We start from the raw sequence: 13,366 nt of genomic DNA, 5'->3' as shown, positions 1-13,366 counted from the left end.
CACACTGTTATTATCTCTCACCTACTGTGTGTGTGTGTTCCTCATGCTTTTCTCTGCCTGCCCTCCCCTCTCTCTTTCATCTCTCTCTCTCTCTCTCTCTCTCTCTCAGATTTCCACTCCTTTACCAAAGACTGGAAAAACCTTTTCTCCTCCTCTCCTACTTTCTCCCTCTCCTCTTTTCCTCACTTCCTTTCCTCCTTTTCTCACCTCCTCTCCTCTCCTCTCCTAATTTTCTTTCCTCCTCTCCTCTCCTCTCTCCTCCTTTCCTCTCCTTCTTACTCCTTTCCTCTCTTCCTCCCAAATCTCTTTCTCTTTCCTCTCCTCACCTCCTCTCCTCCTCCTCCTCACTTCCTTCCCTCATCTGTTTCCTCCTCCCTATCCCTTCCTCCTCTCCATCTTTCCTCATCTGTGACCCACCTTTTCTTCTCTCCCCTCCTTTCCTCTTCTTTTCCTCTCCTTCTTTCCTTTCTTTCTCATTCCCTTTCTTCATGTGCTTCCTCTGCCTCCCCTATTTTCCTTACCTCCTCCTCCTCCTCCTCCTCCGTCCTCCTCCTCCTCCTCCTCCTCCTCCTCCCCCCCCCTCAGTGTGTTTCCCCGGGAGCTGAAGGAGGTGTTTGCGTCCTGGAAGCAGCAGTGCGTGTCCCGCGGACACCAGCAGGACATCAGCAAGCGTCTGATCAGCGCCTCGCTCTTCCTGCGCTTCCTCTGTCCCGCCATCATGTCGCCGTCGCTCTTCAGCCTGATGCAGGAGTATCCGGACGACCGCACCTCCCGCACGCTCACGCTCATCGCCAAGGTGATCCAGAACCTCGCCAACTTCGCCAAGTACGTAAACCGAAAAACCTTCTCTGTGTGTCCGTCTTCAGCTTCTGTCGCTCTCTCTTTCTGTTCCCTCCTCATGCTCGCTCTGTCTGGTCGCTCTTACTTTTGGTTGCTTGGTGATTACATTTTAGATTATAGTGATGATGGATTTACAGATTAAGGGAAAGAAAATCTGGCATCCCATGTTTCTAATACCACCTGGTATGGATGAACAGATGCTGGGATGGTGTCAGGGTGAACATGCTGCTGTTTTCTGTCGTTTCCCCCACAGAAGGACATTAGATCTCTATAATGTAGAAACAGAGGTGGGACTCGAGTCACATGACTTGGACTCGAGTCACAGTTTGAATAGCTTGAGACTTGACTTGATGCATGAAGAGAAGACTTGAGACTTGACTTGACTTGGGTTCTGGTGACTTGGGACTTGACTCTGACTTGTACTCTGATGACTTGAAAAGGTTTCTAAAGTCTTGACTTGAGATCTTGTGTTTGTGTAAATGACTTAGATTGAAAGTGATGAGATTTTTCCAACAACTTTCTCTTTTCTAAAAAGGAACTCAGGAACTTTTACTCTGAGGACATTTTAAATCAGACACTTTTTACTTTTACTCTATTTTCACACCAGTACTTTTACTTCTACTTCAGTAAACTATCAGCAACTGCAGTAGGACATTTTAGGAATTGAAAACTGACTCCATGCAGTTTTCTGCTGGAAGCGTCAGATCCGAGTCACGTGGGAGGAAGGAGTCAGAACCGGGACTCTCGGAGCCGCGGTGTGAACCGAGTCGATGTGGTTTCCCCTCCGCAGGTTCGGCAACAAGGAGGAGTACATGGCCTTCATGAACGACTTCCTGGAGCACGAGTGGGCGGGGATGATGCGTTTCCTGTCGGAGATCTCCAACCCGGAGACGCTGTCCAACACGCCGGGCTTCGAGGGATACATCGACCTCGGCCGCGAGCTGTCCGTCCTGCACGCCCTGCTGTGGGAGGTGGTGTCCCAGCTGGACAAGGTACTGCTCACCTGGGGGGGTGTGTGGGGGGGGGTGTGTGTGTGTGGGGGTGTGTGGGGGTGTGTGTGTGTGTGCAGTGATGCATCTGCTAATGTGCACAGAAAACAGTAAACACTGGGACTAGGATTGGGATAGGTTTTGGGACTCGGACTGGGATAGGGACTGGGACTCGGACTGGGATAGGTAGTGGGACAGGGATTGGGACTGGGATGGGGACTGGGACTCGGACTGGGACAGGGACTGGGATAGGGACTGGGACTTGGACTGGGATAGGGACTGGGACTCGGACTGGGATAGGGACTGGGACCCGGACTCGGGTTGGGATAGGGACTCGGACTGGGACTTGGACTGGGACCCGGGCTGGGATAGGGACTCTGACTGGGATAGGGACTCGGACTGGGACTTGGACTGGGACCCGGGCTGGGATAGGGACTCGGACTGGTATAGGGACTGGGACTTTGACTGGGACTGGTGGACTGAACCACTGGAGGCCTTTTAGTGTTGGTGTTTGGTCTGTATGGTCTGACTGTGTGTGTGTGTGTGTGTGTGTGTGTGTGTGAATTAAAGGCACTGAGCAGCTCACACACTCATTAACTCCACATTAACAACAGAACATCAGTCTGGAGCAGAATCTGTTTCCTGCTCTTCATCACTTCACTCAACATGATGAGCAGTCTGCTGCAGAGGCTGTGTGGATACAGTCAGGTGATCAGTCAGGTGATCAGTCAGGTGATCAGTCAGGTGATCAGTCAGGTGATCAGTGTGTACCAGTTCAGTATGACAGTGTGATGTTTGATTTGTTTTATTACAGTCAGGTCAGTTAAGAACAATAGCAGCCTGGCAGAAAGCAAAAGACTGCTAACACTACAATAATCATTTTATCCTTAATCATCATTAATAAATGGTTAAGTAATCATTATTTAATATTTGTTAATCATTATTTAATGGTGAAGTCACAACTACCTGATAATTACTTAATTTTTTATATAGTATAATACGATATAGTGTACAATATTTTTGTCATTAATGTTGATGAATCAATCATTTATATGATGTGTCATGCTCAAATCAAAGACTTTTTTATGGTCAGTTAACAGTTGGTTAGTAATTTGTGATTGTCCAGGTTAAACACTTAAATAATGAAGTATTAATAAGTGATGATGAGCGTCTGGGTGTTTATTACAGAGTGAACAGAGCTCAGTTAACAGTTATTAAGTTAATAAGCATTTTAAACACAAAAGAAAACATCATGACATCAAAACAGACTCGGTCCAGTCCAGCTCCTCCCACCGCTCCAGCCCGAACATTTTAACCCTTTAACCATGTGATGCTGCGGCTGTCTGTCAGAGCATGCCCCCCCCCCCCCCCCCCCCCCCCCCCCCCCCGGTCTGTTGCTGCATGGCTCTGCTGTGTTTGATTGTGGAACGGCTCTGTTCTGGTAGAAGCATGTCTAGTTTTATTTTATTTTGTTTCCATTAAGTTTCCCTTGTGTTTTCTCCTTCTTCTGCCTCCCCCCCCCCAACCCCCCCTCTCCTCTCTCTCCTTCCTCCCCCCCCCTCTCTCTCCTTCCTCCTCCTCATCCTCCTCTCCACCCCCCCTCCTCCCTGGCCGCCACATTATGTTTCCACTCTGTCGGTTCGCTGCCCGCCACCACTGCATCCTGGTGCTTCTCCATTCAAACCAACCAACTGTCCGCCTGCCCTCCACCTTCACAACACACACACGCACACACACACACACACACACACACACACACACGCGGCAACCCAGGGTGAAAATTCCTTCCTGCAGGCCACCGTAGCGAAGCTGGGCCCCCTGCCGCGGATCCTGGGCGACATCTCGCGCTCGCTGGCCAGTCCCACGCCCGTCCAGCAGCAGCTGCGCCGCTTCCAGGACCATAACTCCTCCCACAACATCAGCGGCAGCCTCTCCTCCGGCCTGCACCGCATCTTCGAGGATCCTGCCGACAGGTAGACGGATCAACTGACACGCCCAGAGCCACAGACAGTCAGTCGGTGCCTCGTTGAAGCTGTTAATGGTCTAGAAGCTGAAAATTAAAAAAAGGTGTCAGGAAATCACTCACCAACAGCCAAATACTAGTAATCTTTGGCTGAGGCTGATAACTTAATAATCTTAATAATCTACTTTACAGGTAACCAATCATCATGTAGAGTCTTATTCTAAGCAACTAGTTAGCTGGGAAAATAGCGAGAGTGTCTGGTGGATTTTAAAGCTGCACTAGTCATTTGCACGTTTGTGTAAAGCATAGTGACCTGAGGAATTCTTTGTTTGAAAAAATGCAAGAGAAAAATTCAGATTTATTCTGGTCTTGTGAAGGTAATTTGTTAAAAAGTCTTTATTCTGGCCAGATTTCTAGAGAGAGTGTATTTTGTCCCCTTAATTATGTGTAACTACTGCAGTCACATAGATACAGAGCTCGGTTTGTTGGTTGTACGAGTCGCCATGTTGGACTTATGTATGCGACGTCCTGTAGTGTCTCATGTGGGCTCGGCACTTAAATGTCATGACACTTAGATAAATCGGTGCAGATTTGAATGTGAAGCTGCAGCCGTCCTCTCAGCCTGAATCATTTGTGCTGCAGCGGAGCGGCTCGTCCCACCGACTGATCCGAGGAGATCCTCCATGTTCGTCCAAATGAAACTCTGCTGTCAGTTTGCTCTCTGGTGGGAAATCTTCTCACACAGGGAGAGACGAATCCAAAATGAAGAGTGAAAACCCAAAGTGTCTCCTAAACAGCAGCAGAGAAAGCTGGACTCACCAACGATGCAAAAAGAGTTTATTTCCCCACCTCCACCCCACCAGACACTAAGAAGAATACATGTAGGACCCAGCAGTGTGCAGTTTACTGGGTAATGAAGTCCTTCAAACTGTCAGAAATTCGAATAGTTGCCTCCCGCCGCCACTTGAGGCCGCCAACGTGCGAAGGGTCCCAGTGCAGCTTTAAGGTTTAGCAGCCATGATGTCCTGAAGCAGCCAGCCTCCTGTGAAGCTTTCAGACCGGATCCAGAGTTTAGTGACGGAGCAGAAAACATGCGACGACCAAACCTGTGTAATTCTGTTTTCATTTCATGGTCGGTGCGTCATCGAGCTTCTCGTCCAGTCGGGGGAATATTCCTACAAAGTGCAATCTGTACATGCAGATGCAGCTGATGGAGCCGCGCCTCTACAGCCTGTCTTCAGTGTTTTAGATGTAGTTTCAATCAGCAATTACTTTCTGCCTTTTTAAAATTTTAGGTGGTTTCAAGCAGCTTGAGGTTTCGTGCGTCTGGTGCGAAGCCTCGTGCGTTAGAACGACTGAATAGTTTCACGGTGCGTTACATCTTGCAGTGAGTCAGTAGTTTCTAAATAAAGCAGCAGGCAGACTGAGTGAAGACTTCCTATTCTTAGCAGCAGAGATAATGAGGAGAAGAAAATGGATCTCCAGCTCAGTGAGATCAGAGGAAACATTCGCTCTGCTGCGAGTCTAAACTTAGAAACAACAACGCAGTGTTTTAAAGCTCATTTAGTGATGAAGGTGGATCTGCTTCTGTAGCAAGGCACCAACACTGCCGGGGTTGAGGGTTCAATTCCCACTGGGACGGCCCACACTGACAGCATGAGCCTCATGTGCTTTAAAGGTTCAGTGATGTTAGAGGCCTGTCCTGTTCATCACTCAGCATGTCCACTGTTATAACATTTAAACATTTTTACATCTCTGAGAAATCAGCACCAGCCTCCTGTTAGCATTTGTTAGCAATGCTAGTGCAAGTCAATGGGGTATGAAACTATGAAACAAAATCCCATTCAAGTGCGTTGAGCAAGTTCAATTACGTATTATTACTATGACTACAGCTGTGGAAGTACTGTATGTGGAATGGCATGCTGCATTGACTTGTTCTAGCATTGCTAACAAATGCTAACAGGAGTCGGCTGCTGATTTCACAGAAACACAAACTCTAATGTAAAACTTTTGGCTCATTCTGAGACGGAGCTGACTAGTGATTAACAGGAAGGATTGTAAAATCACTGAACCTTCCTTTAAGATGCTTCAGGTCAAAGTGTTCTGAGTGTTTGTGTTGCTCTGGTCGCAGCGAGGTGCGGAGCCTCCAGTCTCCGGTGGGCGAGGCGATGGAGGGCTACCTGAGGGGCCAGCGCCCCCTGCTGGGCCAGCAGCACGCCTCCGCCCACAGCGCCAGCTTCTCCGACCAGGAGGAGCGCGACGACCCGCTGCCCAACGGGCGCAGCATCTCCCTGGTGGACCTGCAGGACGCCCACGGCCTCCACGCCGCCCCGGGGCCGCCGGCGCACCACGAGGCCCCGCCCCGCCTCAGCAGGGCGGGCTCCCAGGCGTCCGTGGGACACCCGCAGCCCCAGAGCCACCAGGTCCGGCCGGGCTACGCCCGCTCCAACCCCCTCACCCCCCAGCCGGCGCCGCACCAGGCCAAGGCCCCGCCCCGGGACGGCCTGCCGCAGAGCGCGCCGCAGGTCCGCCGGCCGCTGCACCCCTCGCTCAGCCAGCAGCGCAGCCTGCAGCCGCTGTCCTTCCAGAACCCCGTGTACCACCTCAGTAACCCCGCCCACAGCCTGACGCACTCCGCCCGCTCCGCCCACTCGCTGCGGCAGGACTCCAGCTCCGAGAACCTGAGCACCGAGAGCTCGCACAACAGCCACAGCAACTCCGACGAGTTCGGCAGCCAGGCGGGGGTCAAAGGTCGCGTGCCGTCCAACGGCAGCCTGGAGGAGTTCGGCGGCAGGCGGAGCGCGCAGAGCGAGGAGTGTTCCACGCCGCGCCGCCACGCGCCGCCCGACCTCCCGCCCGGCGCGGCGACGGCGGTGGCCGTCCCGCGGCAGAGCACGGTGGCCGGCACCGCCCACATCGTCCGGGTGGAGCAGCAGAGCCGGGGAGGGGGCGGGGCCAGGACGCCGCGCTCGCTGCCCCACAGCGCCTCGCTCCGCAGCAGCAGCAGCGCCAACACGGAGCCGCCGCCCGCGCCCGCGCCCGCGCCCGGCCTCGCCGCCGGACGGCAGCAGTCCATGGAGAGCCCGGTCCCGGCGCTGAGGAGCGCCGCCAAGCCGCCGCAGCAGGTACTGAGGCTCAGGGTCACACCAACATCCCAACATCCCTTCTCTGTCTTTATCATTAATCAAAAAAACAAACAAGGTCATTAGCACATACAGTAGGACTGGGAGATACAGCTGAAAATATCAATATCACAATAATCCTAAGGATTGTTTTCAATATCGATATATATCAATATATGGCTCACATATGTAAAATCACATGTTAGATCAAATTAATTTTCATCCCATTGAACTGAATGGTAATGTTGTGTGTGATGTCAAACATGTTCCTTAAAATGTTGAACGCTGCTGTAAGTCAAGTCAAGTTTTATTTATTTATAGCCCAATATCACACAGCGTGCCTCAGGTAGATTAATTAAATACAAAATACAATAACATCATATCAGTGGGTCGTTGTCACATGACCAACTAGACTTGGTCATACAGAAGAAGTCTTTAGTCACCAGCATGTGTATTTTTCCAGTATTCAGAGTATAGATTTGCTCCTCACCGGTTGTGACTCTGTGTTCAGGTCCAGTCTCCGGTGGAGACGGTGGCCATGTCTCCGGTGGAGCGGACCGCCGCCTGGGTGCTGAACAACGGGCAGTATGAAGAGGAGGAGGAGGAGGGAGGGGAGAGGAGCAGGGAGGAGGGCAGGAACGCTGAGAAGGTAAAGACGCTTCACCTGGCTGAGACGGGACGGGACTGGAGGCGTGGGGTCATACAGATACTAGTTGCTGTGCAGTTAAAGGTTGATCAGTTATGGGTTGCTTGAAATGTTGCTGTTTGAAACGCAACTGAACCAGTGAATATGGATGAATGGTATAATAGTTTAGTTTTTAAAAGGGTCTTAAAGGGCGTTGAAGTGATGTTTGGGATTAGAGAATTTACATTTGAGAATAAAAAATGTAAAGCACCGTCCATGTTGGTCCACGATCTCACCTGCAGCCAGTTGTTTTGGTCACAGGTATGTCATGTTAACCCTCCCCCCCCCCCCCTCCCCCCCCCCCCCTCCCCCCCCCCCCCCCCCCTCCCCCCCCCCCCCCCCCCCTCAGTACGAGCAGGAGATCTCGCGGCTGAAGGAGCGCCTGCGGGCGTCGGGCCGGCGGCTGGAGGAGTACGAGCGGCGGCTGCTGGCTCAGGAGCAGCAGATGCAGAAGCTGCTGCTGGAGTATAAAAGCCGTCTGGAGGACAGCGAGGAGCGACTGCGCCGCCAGCAGGAGGAGAAGGACAGCCAGATGAAGAGCATCATCTGCAGGTACGCTCCGCCCCGCCCCTCTGGGACGCACAGGGGGGGGAACCCAACGCACCTCTGCTGACCTGCAGACAGCGTTGGGTTGAAGTTATAGATAGAAGAGATGAGACGATATTCATATCTCACAATACGATTCAATACGCGATCTGGGGTTCATGATTTAATACAACCAGGATACCATGTGATCAATAAAAGTTAAATGACAACAAGTCTTATTTCTGAGACACAAATCTTTCTAGCGATGCCATTGGCTGCTAGAATGTAAACAACAATTTAAAAATGTCATTACAAAGTGACAATAATATAATGTGGATGGAGAGCTTGTGAAACTGTGATGGTCAAGAGTCTCATTAGTGATTACTACAGCAGAATAACATGGAGCTGATATCACCATTCATGTTCCTGACAGCAGAATAACATGGAGCTGATATCACCATTCATGTTCCTGACAGCAGAATAACATGGAGCTGATATCACCATTCATGTTCCTGACACACCAGACGGACTGACACATTGTTGTATTGTGATATATTGAATTTCAATATAATGTCCCATCACTAATAGATAGGAATAATACTACTACTGTTCCCGTTACTACTATTACTATAATAATAATAAATAATAATAAACTTTATTATATTAACACCTTTTGAAACATTGTTACAAAGTGCTTAACACAAAATAAAAGCATAGAGTGAAAATACAAAGAAAGTAGTATTGACTTAAATTAAAATGAAAGAAAACAATGAGAAGAACAGTCAGCTGTAATAAAGTGAAGACTGTCCCTGCTGCATTAAGACGCTCAGCAGCAGAAACATTAATGTGTGTAACTGTAATATTATAACAATAAATACACATGAACAGAAACAATAATAATTTATCAGCAGTATTTCAGTTTGTTTAGGCTTCAGATGTTGGCACTGTAGTTATCCTGTTTGACATGGAGATGACCCTCTGTGTGTGTGTGTGTGTGTGTGTGTGTGTGTGTGTGTGTGTGTGTGTGTGTGTGTGTGTGTGTGTGTGTGTGTGTGTGTGTGTGTGTGTGTGTGTGTGTGCAGGCTCATGGCGGTGGAGGAGGAGCTGAAGCGGGACCATGCGGAGATGCAGGCGGTCATCGACGCCAAGCAGAAGATCATCGATGCTCAGGTACAAACACTGACCGGCCAATCAGCAGGCTGATGCTGATGCTAATGCTAATGCTAATGCTAACAGCCCAGCTCCCCTCTGCCTGACAGACAGGCTGCTGCTCTCTGCTGTCACAACAACAACAACAACAACAACAACTGACCTCTAAACAGCTGTTGTAGCGTCTCGTGTTGCCGAGCTCCAGAGAGAAAACCAGTTTCTCTTTAAGAATGAAGAACAGAAACTAAACTCCAAACCCAAACTGTGTGAAGCCTGACATCTGAAGGTGAACAGCATGCTGCTGAACTGGCCATCTGCTATTGGCTGATGTTTGGTGCCAGGTGATGATGTCACCAGCTGCCAGGCTCTACTCAGATTTGGGTTCTGGGTTCAGTTCCTGTTGAAAGGAGCAGCTTGTGACTGTCTGGAGGTTTGATGGTTTTGGTTGGACGGCGTTGATGTTCTTACCGCCTGTCACTGAATTTCAGGTCAATAAAGGAAGTGAGCTAAACCAATCAGGCAAGTAAATGTAGCCCCTCCCCCTCCTCATCCCGCCCCCCCCACACCCCACCCCCACTCCCACCACGCTGGTTTGGAAAATGGCCTTGAACCACGAGCACAAACACACCGAACACCCATTCAGCCAGACTGGAGAGCTGATGGATGGGCTGAAGTTATTTAAAATTCAGCTAGGCTTGATGCAGAATAAAGATATTTTCAGCAGTAAATACTGTAAAGATCGATGTTACAGGAAATCTACAGGTCCTGAAGACGTTTTAGGAATTTAAGGCTTTAAAAGTATTAAAAAGTGTTAAATCCAGTTATCAGAGGTTTTATTTCTCAGCATGTGATGTCAGGTTTGTCAGATGGATCCAGAACAGAGTCAGGAGAACAATCTGCATCCTGTCTGCTGTACTGAACTCAGCTGGACTTCATGTCTCTTAACTGTTAATGTCCTGCTGTCCTTTTTCTTCTTCTGCATGTTTATAGTTCACAGCTTTCATCAGCTGTTCAGTCAGAAACAGGCTGCTGCAGACAGCTCGGCTTCTTCATTCTGGCTTTTAAATGAGTCTGAAATTCAACTCCAGGCAGAATTAATGAGCTCTTAAAAACTCTGAAATTTGTCTTTGTGAAACAGCAGATATCTTGTAACTAATAACAAAATAACACTAATAACTAATAATTATTAAACTACTGAAACAAATTTTTCACATTTACATTTTGACTCCTGACGTGAATTACAGAGACACAAACTGCTCCTCATTTAGTTTTTTATTAAACTTCAAAACTTCACACATTTTTATGTCACTTCTTCATGTTCAAGTTTTACCAGGAATGAGTGTTGTTGTGTGTTGCGCTCTCAGCTGGTTATATTTCTGTTTGGCTGCCCCCCCCCTCCCCCTTTTTTATCTTAATTTTATTTTACTTGTCTCCCAACACCAACACCCCCCCCCCCCCCCCACACACACACACACACACACCCTTCCTCCCACTAAACCTCCCAGTCTTCCAGTTCACTCTCCTGACTGGAGTCTGGAGCGATGTTGGCTTCCAGATGGTTCTAATAATAACCGTGACATGCGGCTGAGAGTTTGAACTGGTCTGGAACTGGTTTTGAGTCCAGACTGAGTCCAGCAGAGAGCGGCTCCCGGTCCAAACATCCCACTGTTACCAGACTGGCTTCACTGAGGCTTTTGGACGAAGGTTCATGCTTTCAGCTTCTAGTTGGACTGAAAATCTGTGCTCGGTGCATTTCAGTTTCAAAGTGTTTTACCGTCAATAAAACAATAACCAGTAAGATAAATGTAAAGAAAATCTAGACAGTGATTGAAAACATGGCTAAAGAAGAAAAGTGTCAAATGTCACAACAAAATAAATAAATCCAGAAATAAAGATTGAAGTGATTTGAAGCCTCGGCAGGTTATTAATATGACAGTGACAATATGATTATTACACTTCCTTCTTATATTAGATTATAATGAAAAATGACACTTTCAAGATCAATCCCGACATGTAATCCTGTAGTTAAAGGAACACTTCACCGTTTTTTAACCTCATCTTTAAACTTCCCACAGTCCGTCTCTGGGACAGCGAGGAGACACGGTGCCGTCTCACAGCATGTCGGTGAGGACCAGCACACGGAGACGAGGTTCACAAACAGCCAAGTGTTCCTTTAAGGCGGTTCTGCGGGTTCTGATGCTGGTCTGCGTTTCAGAAAGTCTGGTGAAAGTCTGAGGAACAGCAGCACGGTTCCTTCTGTCTGTCTCCAGATCTGCAGCAGAGCTTCCTTCTCACTTTCAGTTGAGCTGCTTTTATGTTTCCAGCTGCTGCCCAGAAAACTTTGTGTGAAACACGTTTTCAAATCCTTTTCTCTGCTGCGGAGCGGCTCGGCTCGGCTCGGCTCGGCTCGGCTCGGCTCGGCTCGGCAGGTGAAAACCACGTCGCTGACAGTTTCAGGATCTTTTAAAACCAGACTGGAGTTTCAAAATGACACGAGTGAGAAATCGAGTCGTCTTCTTGCCTGAAGACTTTTTGCTGCTCGGTGTTTTTTTTACCAGACGGTGAGATCTGACCCTAATGTTGCGTTCAGGTGCTGACGGCGCTGCTTTCATGTGCTATTCTGTCAAAATCAAACCCGGAAGACAAACTGTAAACAAACAGACGTCCTGCAGCTCAAGCTGGTTAGACCAACTTAGTTTAAATAAATGTTCGGTTTGTCTGGAAACTTTTCTTTAAGGTTTTTCTTTATCTTCCGTCTTGTTCAGAAGGTTAAAGGTCATCGCTGCGTCAGAACTCAGAAACTCAGGCAGCAAAATTCTCTGAGTTTCTGACTTCATCGTCCGAGTTTGAACGTTCACGTGATTTCTCCAACTAGGAAATTAGTCTTTCCGATATATCCGATAGCACATGAACGCACCGTAACTCTGTAAAGTGAAAGGTTCCTCCGTCTCACTTCCTGCCCCGCCTCCTTCTGTCTCTGTCCAATCAGGAGAAGCGGATCGGCTCCCTGGACGCGGCCAACTCGCGGCTGATGGCGGCGCTGACTCAGGTGAAGGAGCGCTACAGTCTGCCCAACCTCCGCAACGGCCTGTCGCCCACCAACCCCACCAAGCTGTCCATCACTGAGAACGGAGAGTTCAAGAACAGCAGCTGCTGATTGGCCGACGAGGAGGGGGGCGTGGCCTGACCTCTCTGAGCGGCGGCGGCGGCCCCCTGGTGCTCCGAGCGGACCGGACGCTTTCACTGACTGTCTGGAAACATAGAGCTATAAGTCTGTCTGTAAATACGCTGCGTCTGTATCGCTGTACAGAGACGAGATGAGTTTTAAAAAGCAGGTGTGTGTGTGTGTGTGTGTGTGTGTGTGTGTGTGTGGGCGGAGTCAAAGAAGCAGAGGTGTGTGTGTGTGGGCGGAGTCAAAGAAGCACAGTGAGGAAGACGAGGCGAGACGCTGCAGGAAGAGACAAACCAAAAAAGAAAAAAGAAAAAAAAAAACAGATGTACGCACTCCGTTTTCTAACCCGACTTTTTTATTGTTTTTATTTGAGACTTCTGGTTTCTGTTGAGGTTGAAGTTGTATTTTTTGTTTTGTGTTTTTTTTTTTTGCGGAGCGTCTGTTTGTGTTCAGGATGCTTTAATTTATTCCTCCGCTCCCTGACAGTTTTGTACTGAAGTCCTGTTGCTAAACTGCTGTAGTCCGCCGCCGCCCCGCCCCGCCCCGCCCCGCCCCGCCCCGCCCGACAGGAGCGGGGCGGGGCGGGGCGGGGCGGGGCGGGGCGCGGACGCTTTTTATGTTGTTGCACAAAACCACCTTGTATGAGCAGGTTCATGACATCATCATGACATCACAGATCTGTCTGTTGTCCAATGTTGAGAATAAAAGCTGCCTGGAAGTCTGAGCGCCGTTTGTCTTTCTGGGAACTGAGTGAGAAGAAGAAGAACTGACAGTTTTCTCTGTTTTTATGAAGCTATACAGGTGATCTACTGTTCTACATGAGGACTGGACTCATGTTAAAGGATCAGTTCAGTGATTTTGTTCCTATATATTTATTTATTTCCTCTCTTCATCCTGTAGCTCTTGGACCCACAGACAGTC

At 49.0% G+C, this 13,366-nt stretch overlaps 1 protein-coding gene across 1 annotated transcript in view; it reads left to right on the top strand.

Moving 5' to 3' along the window:
- The window catches only part of rasal2 (RAS protein activator like 2), a 100,150-nt gene extending 87,199 nt beyond the window's left edge, over positions 1–12,951 (top strand). The window contains exons 13-18 of the mRNA XM_071895985.2: positions 3,603–3,802; positions 5,924–6,917; positions 7,426–7,563; positions 7,949–8,151; positions 9,207–9,294; positions 12,263–12,951. Coding sequence (XP_071752086.2) covers positions 3,603–3,802; positions 5,924–6,917; positions 7,426–7,563; positions 7,949–8,151; positions 9,207–9,294; positions 12,263–12,430 — 1,791 coding nt within the window. The 3' untranslated portion in view covers positions 12,431–12,951. The remainder of the gene's footprint in view (positions 1–3,602; positions 3,803–5,923; positions 6,918–7,425; positions 7,564–7,948; positions 8,152–9,206; positions 9,295–12,262) is intronic.
- The last annotated feature ends 415 nt before the right edge of the window (positions 12,952–13,366 follow it).

The sequence above is a fragment of the Centroberyx gerrardi genome, chromosome 13 (assembly GCF_048128805.1).
Source record: "Centroberyx gerrardi isolate f3 chromosome 13, fCenGer3.hap1.cur.20231027, whole genome shotgun sequence".
NCBI classification, from domain to species: domain Eukaryota; kingdom Metazoa; phylum Chordata; class Actinopteri; order Beryciformes; family Berycidae; genus Centroberyx; species Centroberyx gerrardi.
This window is presented reverse-complemented; position numbering and strand designations above follow the sequence as displayed.